This window comes from Antennarius striatus, chromosome 1 (assembly GCF_040054535.1).
Source record: "Antennarius striatus isolate MH-2024 chromosome 1, ASM4005453v1, whole genome shotgun sequence".
Taxonomy (NCBI): domain Eukaryota; kingdom Metazoa; phylum Chordata; class Actinopteri; order Lophiiformes; family Antennariidae; genus Antennarius; species Antennarius striatus.
Window position 1 is genome coordinate 15,774,248 of NC_090776.1, and position 13,476 is coordinate 15,787,723.

At 39.6% G+C, this 13,476-nt stretch overlaps 1 protein-coding gene across 2 annotated transcripts; it reads right to left on the bottom strand.

Moving 5' to 3' along the window:
• Positions 1-1,688: 1,688 nt before the first annotated feature.
• rbm26 (RNA binding motif protein 26) lies at positions 1,689-12,221 on the bottom strand. Of its 2 annotated transcripts, none has more exons than XM_068311023.1 (22): positions 11,774-12,221; positions 11,473-11,591; positions 11,238-11,356; positions 10,991-11,076; positions 10,638-10,897; positions 9,192-9,464; positions 8,846-9,088; positions 7,642-7,782; positions 7,410-7,550; positions 7,185-7,293; positions 6,902-7,058; positions 6,548-6,748; positions 5,776-5,877; positions 5,610-5,678; positions 5,408-5,506; positions 5,229-5,303; positions 4,744-4,911; positions 4,377-4,481; positions 4,047-4,250; positions 3,347-3,433; positions 3,062-3,175; positions 1,689-2,754 (listed from the first exon to the last, which is right to left on the bottom strand). In XM_068311023.1, exons 1-22 carry the CDS (start codon positions 11,830-11,832, stop codon positions 2,665-2,667), a joined length of 3,021 nt encoding a protein of 1,006 aa, XP_068167124.1. In that variant the 5' UTR covers positions 11,833-12,221; the 3' UTR covers positions 1,689-2,664. The 2 variants fall into 2 exon arrangements, with proteins under 2 accessions (XP_068167124.1, XP_068167115.1); XM_068311014.1 differs by having other exon boundaries at positions 1,689-2,757.
• Between the last annotated feature and the right edge of the window lie 1,255 nt (positions 12,222-13,476).

Genomic DNA, 13,476 nt, shown 5'->3' on the forward strand with positions numbered 1-13,476 from the left:
TTCCACTCAGTATCCATCCATTAGGGTGAGTTTTGTACATATTACTATACAGAATTGGTGAGTGGTAATTGTTGTTAATTGACATGCAGGAATGTTTTTGTGTGATGGAAATGTGGGGATAATATTCAAATGAATCTGATTAATGCATTAGAAGTGTGCCATGTTATGAATTCTCCTAGTTGCCGCATATCCATATGACCGACTTCTTCCATCCCAGAGGGCGTCTAAAAGAAAATATAATCATATTTAGAGAAAGCCGCTAACTCTCCAGACAAAAGTGACTTTGAATGCATCCATCTTTTTTCAGTTGGACATACTTTTGATTTGATGTAACCAAGTCCTTACCAACAAAAAGAACATTATTAATGTTCATTCCAAAATATCACACCATTTGTCTCTTTGACACAGATCTTTATATAATAGATGACACAGATGCTATAAACCTGTTAGCCCATAATTTCTAGGCAGACACAGCGCAAATAAACATTCTTGCCCGCTGAGACACTCAGGGAGGCAGGCAGAGATCTCACACATTCCAGCATGCTGGTCACATCACCAATAAGACAAGGAGGGGCACACTCTCAGATTTTCTCAAACACATTTATCTGTGTAGCCATTCCACCAAGCGCCACTAAATATTAGTCGGGGAGTATCTGTATTTGTGTCTATCAAAGCAGGACGTTGGGTAATAGAACATATTCTGTAGATTAAAAAGGTGAGTTTGCACGTACGAGTCATATCACTAGTTTGAGCTCAAACGATACTCATCTGAGCTTTGTGACTTTTGGTGGCACCACAGCAGGTAAATGAGATGGCAGGAGGGGGCATTTAACACTCCCATGCCAAGAAGGGGAGATGGGGTTTGGTGACGGCGCAGGGGGGGGGGGGAGGGTTTAAATGATAAACAGTAGATATTCCACAAGAGCAAATCAGATTTCTCACAATTATCTCTGCAAGCCTGACAGGCACCAAGGGTGGGCCAGAAACACCAAACTGGTAGACGGTGATTAGGTTATTTGTCCTCTTTTCAAGACTGAGGGATTGTGGGAGCTGTGCTGTGGAGAGCCTCTCTGCAGGTGTATTCTGACCCCATACAGAAAGCAACATCCCCTTTACAAAAGCAATATGACTCACATTCACATGTGGAAACTCCCTCGAAGAAAGACAATGACCAGCTTTAAGGTATATACTGAGCACAGTGGCAGATTTGGGGTGTTCAGTGGAAGCAGGAGCTACCAGGAAACAGACTTGCTCGTCAGAATAATGGCATTAATGTTGACATGAGAGTTATTTCAGTAATAAATTGATTCCAGTATGGCAGAAATATGATATCAGTGCATGAGATGGCACAGATGCCTTACTGGAAAACATATAGAAATGCATTAACAACATACATGTATTTTCCCAATCAGCTACTTGGTGTAAACTATGGGATGTAATATCAACCTTCCTCTTGCGAAATTCTGCTATTTGTCTTAATCATTTGCACTTGATGGACAAAAATATAAGTATCACACCCAAGTTGGTCCCAAATTAAGATGCTGTTAATAAATTCAGAGAAATTATATCGATTTATCATTTGTCACTAATTTCCCTTTGGGTATTAATCAAGTAAAAATTAATCCGAATTAATCAAAAGAAAAATAAATTTTCACACACAAAATAATCTCAATCATTTTAATGCAGCATGTTTTTTGGCATCAAATAGTTATAGTAAAGATTATAATTTTGAAATGTTTATGGTGACGTAGCTGGATATTGCAGACCGGCAGCACCTGTAAGAAAACAGAACACATATATTAATACATTAGCAAAGTGTATTTTAAATGCATTGATATGCAATTTATTTCAAAAAGTATGCGCAGTTTAGCTATCGTTAAATCATTCTTAGTCAATACATGTAGTCAATTTTAACATTTTGCAATACTAAAATCAGAACGTCATGATCTTACCTGGGATGAAAATATGTTTAAGTCAGGTTACCCTACCATCCAAAATGAAAATAAAAAAAGTGTTGGAAGTAGGAATTTTGCTCTTTTAGGGACGAGGAAGTTTTTTTGTTTTTTTGAAATGGTCTTTTTTTTCTCCGCTTTTTTTGGAGCGTTGTTTTGTCACTGCCTCTGCACTGTTTTTTTTTTGTTTTCTTTTTTTGATTTGTTTTTTGGTTTGGCAGGACGCATTAAGACCATTTCAACTCTTTATTTTTTTGTACAATTCAAATTAGATTCAATAACTGAGAAGCCAAGCTTTTATACAAATCATTTCAACAGAGATAAAATATTTACATATGAGCATCTATATCAGTCACCCTAATACTAAATTATTCTGCAAAAGCTACTGTCAATCAGTTAAATGTCAACACAAGTTGTTTTGTTAAATTGGAAGTTCAACAGGTTATCCATTCACTGTAACATGTCTAGACAAACATTTGTGAAACAACAACAAAAAACTACATTAAGAGCGTTAAAAAAAATCCAATATTAAAATGATTCAAACTTCTGACATGATTTGACGGTCAGTTACACATGTGAATGGAACAAAAAGAAAAAGAGTCTTGCCGAAGTGACATTCATCTCATTAATTTACAGACAGGTACTGAAATCTGATAAAGCTGAAGGATGGCTGCTCGTCGTCCACAGCAGTGCAACCGAAGAACAATGATCTTCATCTGCGCCACGAGCGAGGCTCATTGTCGTCCTCTTCCTCATCATCATCCTGCAGCAGGGTTTCCTCGCTCAGTGACTCCTCTGGGTACTGCTAACAGAAAGAAAAACACTTTTTGATTATGAATGTTTAAAACCCAAATTGAAAAAAACATTTTACTTCAGGTGGTGCTTAATTTTCACTATGTATATGAACACTCTGTATATCGGACAGCAGACGGATCAATAACTCAATAAAAGCAGCAACAATTCATTTATTGTGAAATGGCGCCCTCTTGTGTTCCATTTGTGTATTAAGTTGGAAACTTAAGCTCGTCAGACACTTCTCAACAGAGGAAACTGCTACACTAAATATTTGACAGAGTGCTTTTCTGAGATCAGACTATTCAGTGACAAACCTCCTCCTCCTCTGGTTCTGCCTCATTTGCATCCGTGGGACTGTGGGTCATGACAGCCTTATGCCAGGCCAGGCGTAGATTTTGGTTGTTGAACCTCACTCCATGAAGAGCGGCCTTATCAACAGGTGAAAAACAAAATGGGGTGGGGGTGGGGGGGCGAGATGTGGTTAGATATTAAAACTGAAAATATATTTCAGTGCTGGTATCCAAAGAAACTCGTACAAATAAATAGTATTCAAGCATCCGTGTGCGTGTGTGTGTGTAGGTGTCTGGTAGTTGCCCCACCTGCTCAGCCTCTGCTCTGGACTTGAAGGTGATGACTGCAGGCAGGTTATTGTCCTCGATCTGGCAATCTTCAATCTCTCCAAATTGCTTCAAAATTGTGCACACACAAAATTCCAGTTACTTCACCAACTATTTTCATCCCTGAGCAATTATTGAAAACTTATCTCATGAATCTTCTGTCATTGCAGTTACCTAATAAATACAAAGTGACAGCAATACACTGTTTTGTAATTTCATCCTTTTGTGATCTGCACTAAAAATTGATTATATTTCAAAGATTAAGAAATCTGAGGATGGACTGAGAGCCAGTACACGAGACAAAAGCATATATATCCGCAGAACTTTGACAGTCAAATAGCATTTATGTTGCAAGAGGTCACTGTTAACTATTGTTGCATTGATCAGTTTAAATAATTCTATGTATATGATGTGACATTAACATTTCTATGTTAACTTTTCAACTTATTTCTGGTCTTTGGGAAAAGTCAAATCACCTATAATGTGTGATTTGAATTTGTATTCCTGTAGAATACTGCCCCAAGCAGCATTCACCCAAAGTATGAGCCGTGACATGAGTCTTGAACGGTCAGGTAGCAGTGAGACTTTCCACCCTTCAAAAATAAAGGTAGCGGCCTTTAACAGCTTCCACCAAAAGGTCATCAAATTTCTCAGTCTCAGTGACATTTTCAGGCTGACTTACAGCAAAGTGTGGCAGCAGGCCTACGCGGTCCCTCTCAGCAAACCCAGTAATCTCTAACGCTCGTGGTCGATGGTCTACTACTGCGTGCGATGGCACTCCCCTTCCTCGCCCTCTGGAGCCCCTTCCCCGAGCCCTGAGAGCACCGCGGCCACGAACATGGACCCCTCTGCCTCGTGCTGGCGACAAGAGTCCCCTTTTAGCAGCCTGAGCAAGAGGGGGAAAAAAGGGGTGTGAGGACATCCGGACAGCACAAATTTATTGAAAGACAAAGAGCTGCAGAGATTAAACTCCCATCAGTAGAAAGTTTCTCGTTTAGGGTAACTTTGTTACCTCGATTTGCAGCTGTGTATACTTCATCTTCAACAACGCCGTGTCCTCTCCTGCCTGAGTCTTCTTGTAAAGATCCAGCTCTGCATCTAGCAGTTCCTTCTGTGCCTGAACAAAAATAACAAAAAACACTAGCATCAGGACCAAAAAAACAAGTCACACATAATAATTCAAAGGCTAAGCTGAAAAGCATCTTATCTAGTGCTACCTTGGAACAAAGAATAGAAATAAAGAATGAAAGAAAGATAAATATAAACAGAGTTATAATCTAAAAGCTGGTACCAACTGAAACTACAGTGAAAATCATCGTGCTAAGACAAACTTGTATTGGTTTGAGTGTTGCCCCTATGAGACTGATTCAGAACACGACCTGGGTTTTGCTCTTCGTGGTAGGAGGTAAGTTGCTGTTGCTTGAGATTCCCTTTATCTCGTCTTGCAGTTTTGTGATGCTCTTGGTTAAAGTTCCCAAGGTTTCCATGATTTTGGCTTTATCCTCTGCCTTCATTGCTTTGTTTTTCTCAAGCTTGGATATGAGGAGCTTTGGAGCAAGGGTGAAAAAAAAAAGAAAAAGAAAGATTTAGACCTCTAAAGCTGGGTTTGAGGAATAGCTGAGCACTGCAGGGTTCTGGTCTAAGAACCCTTTGCGTGTTTATACAAAGAACGATGTTGATACAACAGTGCTTGGTTAACAGTATATTATCAAATGGCTTCTGCACTACTACCAAATATATGATGAGCAGAGAATGTAAAGAACAACATGAACCCTTACAAAATAAAAGCACTAACTTGCAGAGATGATAGATGAAAAAAGCAAGCATGCATACAAAACGAGTGTATTAACATGTCAACTCTTACCTTCTGCGTCTCTATGTGCTTCTCCAGTATTTCCTGCTTCTTCTTCCTTACAACCTGCTGTATCCTTAGAGCTTCCTGTGAAAGGAGTTGTTAGAAATTATTTGCTAATCCGCTTTGTCTGCAATTTATTCACGCCCCTCTTTTTCCCACCACACCAATCCCTCCATTTGTCCTCTCACCTGCTTCTTTTTCAGTGCCTCTTCTGAGGTTTTCTGTGCTGCCTTCAGGACAGAAGGATTGTAAACTGTCTTTGTGAGGCCCATGGAAGTAGAAAACACCTGAAAGGGAAATAAACGTGATCATTCAGAATACTAGATTTCAAAGGGTAGAATTTTCCATCCAAAGTAAGTTTGCATTTGGAGACATTTAGCAAAATCATACTTTTTCAACAGGAGCTGCTGGTTTAGCAGAGAAGCCCAAACGGTCCTTCACAGACATTTTGGAAGGATTCTGTACCAACAGGAAAAAAATGCATGTTTATACACACCTTCTCCAGAAATGGACAGGCATATGTGAAAAAATATTCTACACTGTCACCCACACATACCTGAGAGGCTACATTGGAATCTTGCGAGGGTTCAGAGTTTGGGGTGAGCAGTGGTCCAAGGCGATCCTTGACAGACTGCTTCAGAGACGTTGCTGTGGGATGCTGAATTAGAGGTTTTGTATTATTTAAATGCCCAGTAGATGCACCCTGATACAAAAGGCTGAATGTAAAAACTGTTCAAGCACCCTGAAACTTGTGTGAGTGCACTTCATACATGAAATTAGACTAAAAATTGAAACCAGAAACAAGGCAGTCAGAGACTGCAACATCCCGTGACACCCCTGAATTCAAAATTTTATCCTGACCTACTTTCATAATGGTCGCAGCAATGGATGCTTGATGTGTACCTAAAAAGGTGTAAAAGTGAAAATTTGACCTTGACCTACTTTTTCAAGGTCAAGGTTGTTATCTCATTTTCATCCCCATGCTTCCCTGAATATAACACCTTTTGTTTTGTCTTTCTATCTCATCCGGTTCCTGTGGTATGTGCAATTTTTTTTTTACAAAAGTTGAAATTTGACCTTGACGTCGTTTTTTCAAGGTCAAGGTCATCATCTCATTTTCATCCCTTTTGCTACCAGACTACTGTGCTTTTTCTTTCAACTTTCTATTTGCAAGATATGTGAAGATATTTGGTGGACTAACGAACACACAAACACTGACAGTTACAATACATCACTGCTTCACGGGATTTAATTACATGGAGCTGACTAGATCATTCACAAGCTCAAATCAAATTTTATTTTGAAGTAGGTTACTCTGGACTTCTTACCACGGCCGGCTGTGTCTGAGGCTGCTGCTGCTGCAAGTGAGACAGGCCTTGACCCTGACCATCGCTCCCATCGTCACGGAACCAGTGCAACCTGATGAAACGGTTGTTGAGAACAGCTTCTGTGCTTTGGATCGCCCGCTTAGCCTCATCCGCAGAGGCAAACTGAATCAGTGCACCTTCTGGATCATTGCGGTAGGCCACCTGTAAAGTGACAGTGATATTATCAATGGGTGCAAAACAGAACCCCTTCAAGAATCCCCGGGTGATTTATGGGAACACAAGGAAAAAAAAAATCTATGACTGCTGCCCATCAAAGCTGCACTTGTACATCTACAACACCACCCAGAGACTAACCTGCAGGTTGACAATGGTGCCAAACTTGCTGAAATGTTCATTGAGTTTGCTGATGTTGTTGAGCTCAGGAGGAATTTGCCGAACAAGCAGCTTGGTGTTCGTAGAGAACGGGGCTCTTTTGTGGTACCCCTGGTGGTTAGGTTTGTTGAAGTGGGGTCTGAACATAAAAAAGGGAATTTAATAGAAAAGGAGCTCATTAATACATACATCTGTCAAATGTGTAAATGACTTTGAAGACAACACAAGACATTTAGATATATGTGACAGGAAAAGGGTTTTTTACTTGTCAAACCACGGTTTCTTTAAGGGGAGGCCTCCATCATGGGAGATGGCCAATCTTTTCCTTGGATTGGATTCCATAACGATCCTCATGCTTTTGTTTGGAATCTTGTCTGGTTGAAAAAACAATGACAGGACAGTTCTGAGGCCATGACACAATACGTGGATACATACTACAAAACAATCAGTCTATTCAAAGATTGGATTACTCAGTTAATGCGAACAATACCTCTCTGTGGCTGGTCCACATCTCCCATTGTGAGGCCAATCAGGTTGGGTCTCTGGGCATTGACTCGGTGGCGGTAGGTGGGTCTGGAAATATTAGTGATGCTGGGAGACTCAGGATTGTACACATCTGTGTCATAGTTGTCTAAAAAGTAGAGGAGGATATATTTACTACTAAATCAGCCCAGCAAGGTGCAGAAACAGTGGTTTAGCAATAAAAGAAATCCAATGTGTACCAGGGGTAAAGCGTGGCACTGATGCTTGTGGAAGCGAGGACCGCATCCCAGAAGTGACAATGGTGGGGACAGAACTGGTGATGGAATTGGGAGGTGCATCCATGCCTGATGGTTGCAGTGGAGGAAGTGGAGGAGGTGGTCCTGTGCCAGGTAATGAAAATTAAGTACAAAATTTTAACTTCTATTGCAGTCAACATTTGAACAACAAAGAAAGATTCACATTTCAGTCAATTTTCATACCAAACCAGTTCCTGAAAAACTTGTAATACTGGGTTAAAGCATACGTTAAAAATGACAAGGCCACATTTTAAAAGGTATACTTCCTAGCTAACCAACCAACCAAACCCAATGACAAAACCGCAACTCAGTGTATTGAAGAAGGATTCTTTCTTCATTAGTACATAGCTCACTTTTTCATCCAGCTTCAAGATAACAGTCATAAACAGTCCAAGATGCATTGTTCAAAAACATGTTTAAAATGAAGCATCAGGGTGTGATTTGTGTAATCCTGCAAATCGACAATCACTGGTAGAAACATCAATAAACATTAACAACAAAGACGTGACTAAGTGCTCACGTACTACATTACTGTCCAAATCTCAGGTACTTGCATTTTCTTTCGTCACTTAATTCGTACAGTAGTTCCATATTGTGTGAGTTGTGAGCACCACCATTAATGATCACTCTGGCATGTGAAAACCCAACTGCCTCAACTCTTGACTTTTTTGTTGTCCCATCATAACATGTTTGAATCGTATTGCTGGTACAAAAAATGATCACTACATCCACTAAACAGACAAGTTTCAAGAAAACCCGTAACACTGGTATTAACATGTTGGTGGGGGAGAAAAAATGTCAGCCAGGTACTCTCCACAGAAAACCTACAAAACGGATGAGTACAGACTCTTTGCATCAACAAACAACATTACTTGTGAAAGGTGAGCAATGTCATGGGGAAAACAGGAAAAAAAGGAAAGTCTGGACAAGTTGTGCTCAAGGATGTCAGGAAGAAAAGAAAAACCATGGATCAGTGGAAAGTCGGCCCATTCAGAAAATTCAAGTCTTGTAGGTGAGTTCCAAAAGCTTCTATCTCAGCCAGAATCCTTTAAAAAATTGATAAACTTTCACTGAAATCTTAAATAAATTCATCTTTCAGGGAAAAATTTAATCCAACTCAAATTCCAGTGAACTGTAGATTTCCTACCTGCAACGGGTGGAAGGCTTGGTGGCAGGGCACCTGGTGGGGGTACGGGGGGACGCAGGTTGACAGGAGGAGGGTTCATGAGGGTGGGTGGTGGAGGTGGGAGGCCTGGGGGTGGTGCATCAACACCTTGGATTGGCGGAGCCTGGAAGGGTAGCATGTTGGGCAGATTGACATCCTCCACTACAACTGGGTCACTTCCATGGTCGAAAGGACACATGTCCCCCCTCATGCAGAAACCCTTTTCTGGAAAGAAGAGCAGACATTTGTAGAACATCAACACACTGAATGAAAGAGTAACAACAAACAGTCAAGACAGGAAAAAAAAAAATTTAACAGCTGTGCTTACCATCATAATCACGGCATCGTTTCCTTGGTTGAGGGGGCACTGCCATGATGAAAGGCCCATGATCCACGGGGGGCTCAGGGCGGAAGTCTGACCAACTTTCAGTTGTGTTGTTACTATGATGATGGGTGGGGGCAATAACCGTAATGGCGCTGCTGAGTGCTGGCACGGGGAAGTGTGACGTGGTTGTACTGGAAACCAGGGCCACTGGGGTGTAGTTGTCACCACTCTCTGGCCTGTGATCATGATCATACTTCAGCTTCGCAGAATCTCTTTCTGCAATTAGACAAAAATGATCGTATAAAAAAGGTAGGATCAAGGTATAAGCACATAACATAAACACTGATCTAGGGAACACCAGCAAAATCAACAAAATCAGAGGACGGTGGATGAACAGGTGGGTGAAGACAGCCAATGATAAACTATGGAGGGGTCCTAGACGTACGTGTCAAATATTGTTATCTATGTTGGATGCATCTTACTCAACATGTGGGCCTCCACTTTACGGTTACATTCTGCTTTTCTACGCTTTCTACTTCTGCTACTTTTTCTTGCATTTCTCGTGCTTGACAAAAATTGTGTGCCTGCTTAGTTTTGTCTCTACCGTTCAATTGTTTTTGTTATGTTTTTTGGTTTGATTTTTTTTTTTGCAAGGATTATGTGTATTTATGTATTTATTATGGTGTAACGTTTGTGAATGTATGTGAGCAGCTGGTATGCAAAATTTCCCTTGGGATTAATAACGTCTACCTTTTATCTCTATATACCTGATGATACTGTTGCATTACATTTGGCAACTTTGAGCAACTTCAAATGCCAATTTTAATGCATGAAAATACAGCACAATGTAATGCTATGTAGCAAAAACAGACATGCTGAATATGTTCTACACTTCTTAATTTCTAACTCATGGGGGAAAACTCAGCATATATAGTCATTAGGAGATAGAAGTGTTAACAAAATACAAACACCTAATTTTTCATGGGTTGTCGACAGAGTTCTTCCTTTTGGTCATTAGTTGTCTGTTATTCTTACCAAGAGTAAGCTATATGTGCTGCTAAAATTAATGGGAAGTGTGAGCTCAAAAAGCACAACTTGAAGTTTGGAAAGTCATCATATACAAAGAGTGACTCAAAATAATCACAAATAATTCATTTAAACAGAACTGTTAACTCAGTGATGAAAATCCAACATGTCTTTGTGGAATTAGACAAACTGACAAGCTAATCTTTGTGTTTAATAAGGTCAGCTGTAATCTGTCTGAATGGACAACATTCAGAAACAAAAACAGGGTTACTTTGAATAAAATTAACTTTTGAGCACACTGAAAAATGTGTTTTAAAAATAAAAACAGGGTTTGATATCACCACTCTTTCCAGTAACATATAAAGTGACCAAGCTGCTGATGGTGAGTAGATTGCCTTGAACTAATTTCAGTTAGGGTCTTACCTCTACTCCTGCTTCTAGACCGTGTCCTGCTGTTTGACCGACTCCTGCTGCGATCTCGATCCCTTTCTCTGTCCCTCTCCCTGTCCCTATCTCTCTCTCTGTCCCGGTCTCGGATGCGATCCTTGCTCCAACTCCGGCTGCGGCTACGACTGCGGCCCCGTCTGCGGTTGTAGCGATCACGGTATGAGTCTCTCCTTGGTGGAATGCGGTCAAAATCCCTTTTCCTGGGACGGTCATCTCTCTTACGATCATCTCCTCTCCTTGGAATTAGAGTAAATAAAACATGATAATTAGATGAGGTAAATCTGAAAAGTTGAAAAAGCGGAAAGAGTTGTGGAAGCAGTTGTACACACCTGACTTCTCTATTATAGCGGTAGCTTGGTGGGCTGTGATTCACTCGGCGAGAGAATTTCTTCTCTCTCTCTTCTTCACGATTTGTCTTAAAAATACATAAAAGTGATTTTGTAAATATTACTCATCCACAATGGCCAAAGACATGAGAAGTCTTCCATGTTGTTTGGTAATGAGGTATACAGTCTTTGAAAATTATATACTTATACTTGTATTTGAAAAAAAACAAAATTTGTGTAAGAAAATTACCTCATCCTTCTTCTGCTCATCTTTCTCAACCTTAGCTACAGAGGATTGCTGCTCTGGTTGCGGGAGGTAGCTTTTGTTGTTAATGGCATTGAACAATTTATCCACAAAGGGCTGGGTCTCTAAAATCACACAGATTGAAGATTAAACATTAGTCGGCTAAAACACCAAGCACCGTTCTATTTTAAACGGGATCAGAAAAAAATAAATAAATAAACATTTAAACGGGATTAAATACCTTTCTGAAGAAACACATCCAGCTGGTCTATACACAAGGCTTTTAGTTCCTTCTCACTCTTGTCTTTCTTCACCAAAGCAACAACATACTTAGCAAGTGCAGAAGGGTCTGCATCACAGCTGGAACGTAAAAGCAAAAACATTAAGAACCCACAGAGTATAATAACAGCAATACAATTTTAAATCACTAGAAAGTTGCATATTAGTAATTGGTAAAACCCTACTGGGCGTTAGGTATGATGCGTTATATAAATAAAACTAGCATAGCATCGGTGGAGTCACGAACAGCTAACGTTACTTACATAGGCTCCAGGGTATCAGACAGCCATGTTTTCAAAGTATCAAGGTTTTCAATTATCATTTTAGATCCAGCCTAACTATTGGGGTGGGTTGACGTTAATAATCCGTTTAAATTATGCACGAAAATAAAGACTGAAACTAGCCACTTGTGCTATTTGGCTAGGTTGGGGTGCAGAAAAAAAACGTTCAACAGCCGAGATTGCACTGGCCAAATTAGCCGCGTTAGCATACGTCTTTCCAGGCCACAGGCCCCAAAAGTGCTGCACGATTCCTTTATCTCCAGCAGCGTATTTATTATGTAAATAAGGACCGTCGGAATCCTATTCCTCTTCAGCGTTCAGCCAACTAACGTTACAAGTTGCAAATAACTGTGACAGCTACACCATAAGCACATCCACGAATCACTTGCTGCTTTTATCTGCTATCACTAACTGACCATGCCATTGCGACTATTTACTTCCGGTTTAGTTCTCGTTGCCGAAATATCGCGAGAACGTTTCCCGAGTGCCCGCGGAAATCGTCACGCTTTTTCTTTTTTTCTTTAAATCTTTTTTTAAGAGTGACTAATAATTAGACTGGATAACAATAGCCATGGATTAATATATAAAACCCTTACAAACATTCAAATAATATGTGTGTGTGATACAGATATTTAAAGCTTTTGAAGCCTTTTTGTTCAATGAAACACTGATTAATTTTATATATGCTATTAGTATCATTATAAAAATGTCTGAATGCAGGTCTCTCTTATTACATCCCTCTTCCAAGCGGTGATGTGTGTTCATTCTTTCATTCGTTCGTCCGTTCGAATGTCCACCAAATATTTTCGCAATGTTTACAGATAGAAAGATGAAACAAAAAGCACATTACTCGGGCAGCAAAAGGGATGAAAATTAGATGACGTTGACCTTGAGAAAACTAGGTCAAGGTCAAATGTCAACTTTTGTACACTCAGGAATAGGATAGAAAGACAAGAGAGAAGGCAAGTGTGAGTATAACCCTAACCCTAACCCTAACCCTAGCTTTGATGTGTGCCAAGCGCTTTGACTGAGACATCAGTTATTTGATCATGGGTCATTTATTAAGTGACCCTGACCTATGAGAGTAAATCAGGGTAAAATTTTTAATTAAGAGGTGTTGCAGGGTATTGCAGTCTGTTAATTCCTATTTCACATTTATGTTTATAGAGCTTTGCCAAAACAATTAATAGGTTTATAATTTTTTTTTTAAAAACGTAAAAAAGCAAAATACACAACATTTTTTCATTTTAAAGACAAGTTCATACAGAGTTCACAAAAGATTAAGCTATACTGAAGCTCTTCCAAAATGAAGTAGAATGTTTGCAGATCAAGAAATGGTGCTGAAGGGTCTTAGGGTGATTTCTGCAGAAAGAACAGTTAGTATCAATGTCTCTTTTGAATTTTTTTCATGTGGTGGTTTGCAGGTTTGCAGGGTAACATTTCTGAATGATTACAAAAATTCTTTTACCTTATTTGTCAGAAAAAAAACACTGGGAATTGTCCATACTTTCTTTCACTTGATATCTTTTTACAAAAGAATTCCATTTTGAAACAATGTGTGAAACAGATATACTGTACAGTACATTCTTTTTGAGTTAAGGAGCTTCTATTCCTATTTTTAGAATGAGTGGAATATTTTACTACTGAAGATCATACTGGTAATCTAACTTTTTAATTGTAATGGA

What these genes read in the sequence shown, in the direction of transcription:
- rbm26 (XM_068311014.1), bottom strand. Translation starts at nt 11,832, where the DNA reads ATGATAATTGAAAACCTTGATACTTTGAAAACATGGCTGTCTGATACC. An exon ending in CGCTATAATAGAGAAGTCAG is followed by an intron (nt 10,898 to 10,990) that starts GTGTGTACAACT and finishes TCTAATTCCAAG; the next exon opens with GAGAGGAGATGATCGTAAGA. An exon ending in AGTGCCACGCTTTACCCCTG is followed by an intron (nt 7,551 to 7,641) that starts GTACACATTGGA and finishes TCTACTTTTTAG; the next exon opens with ACAACTATGACACAGATGTG.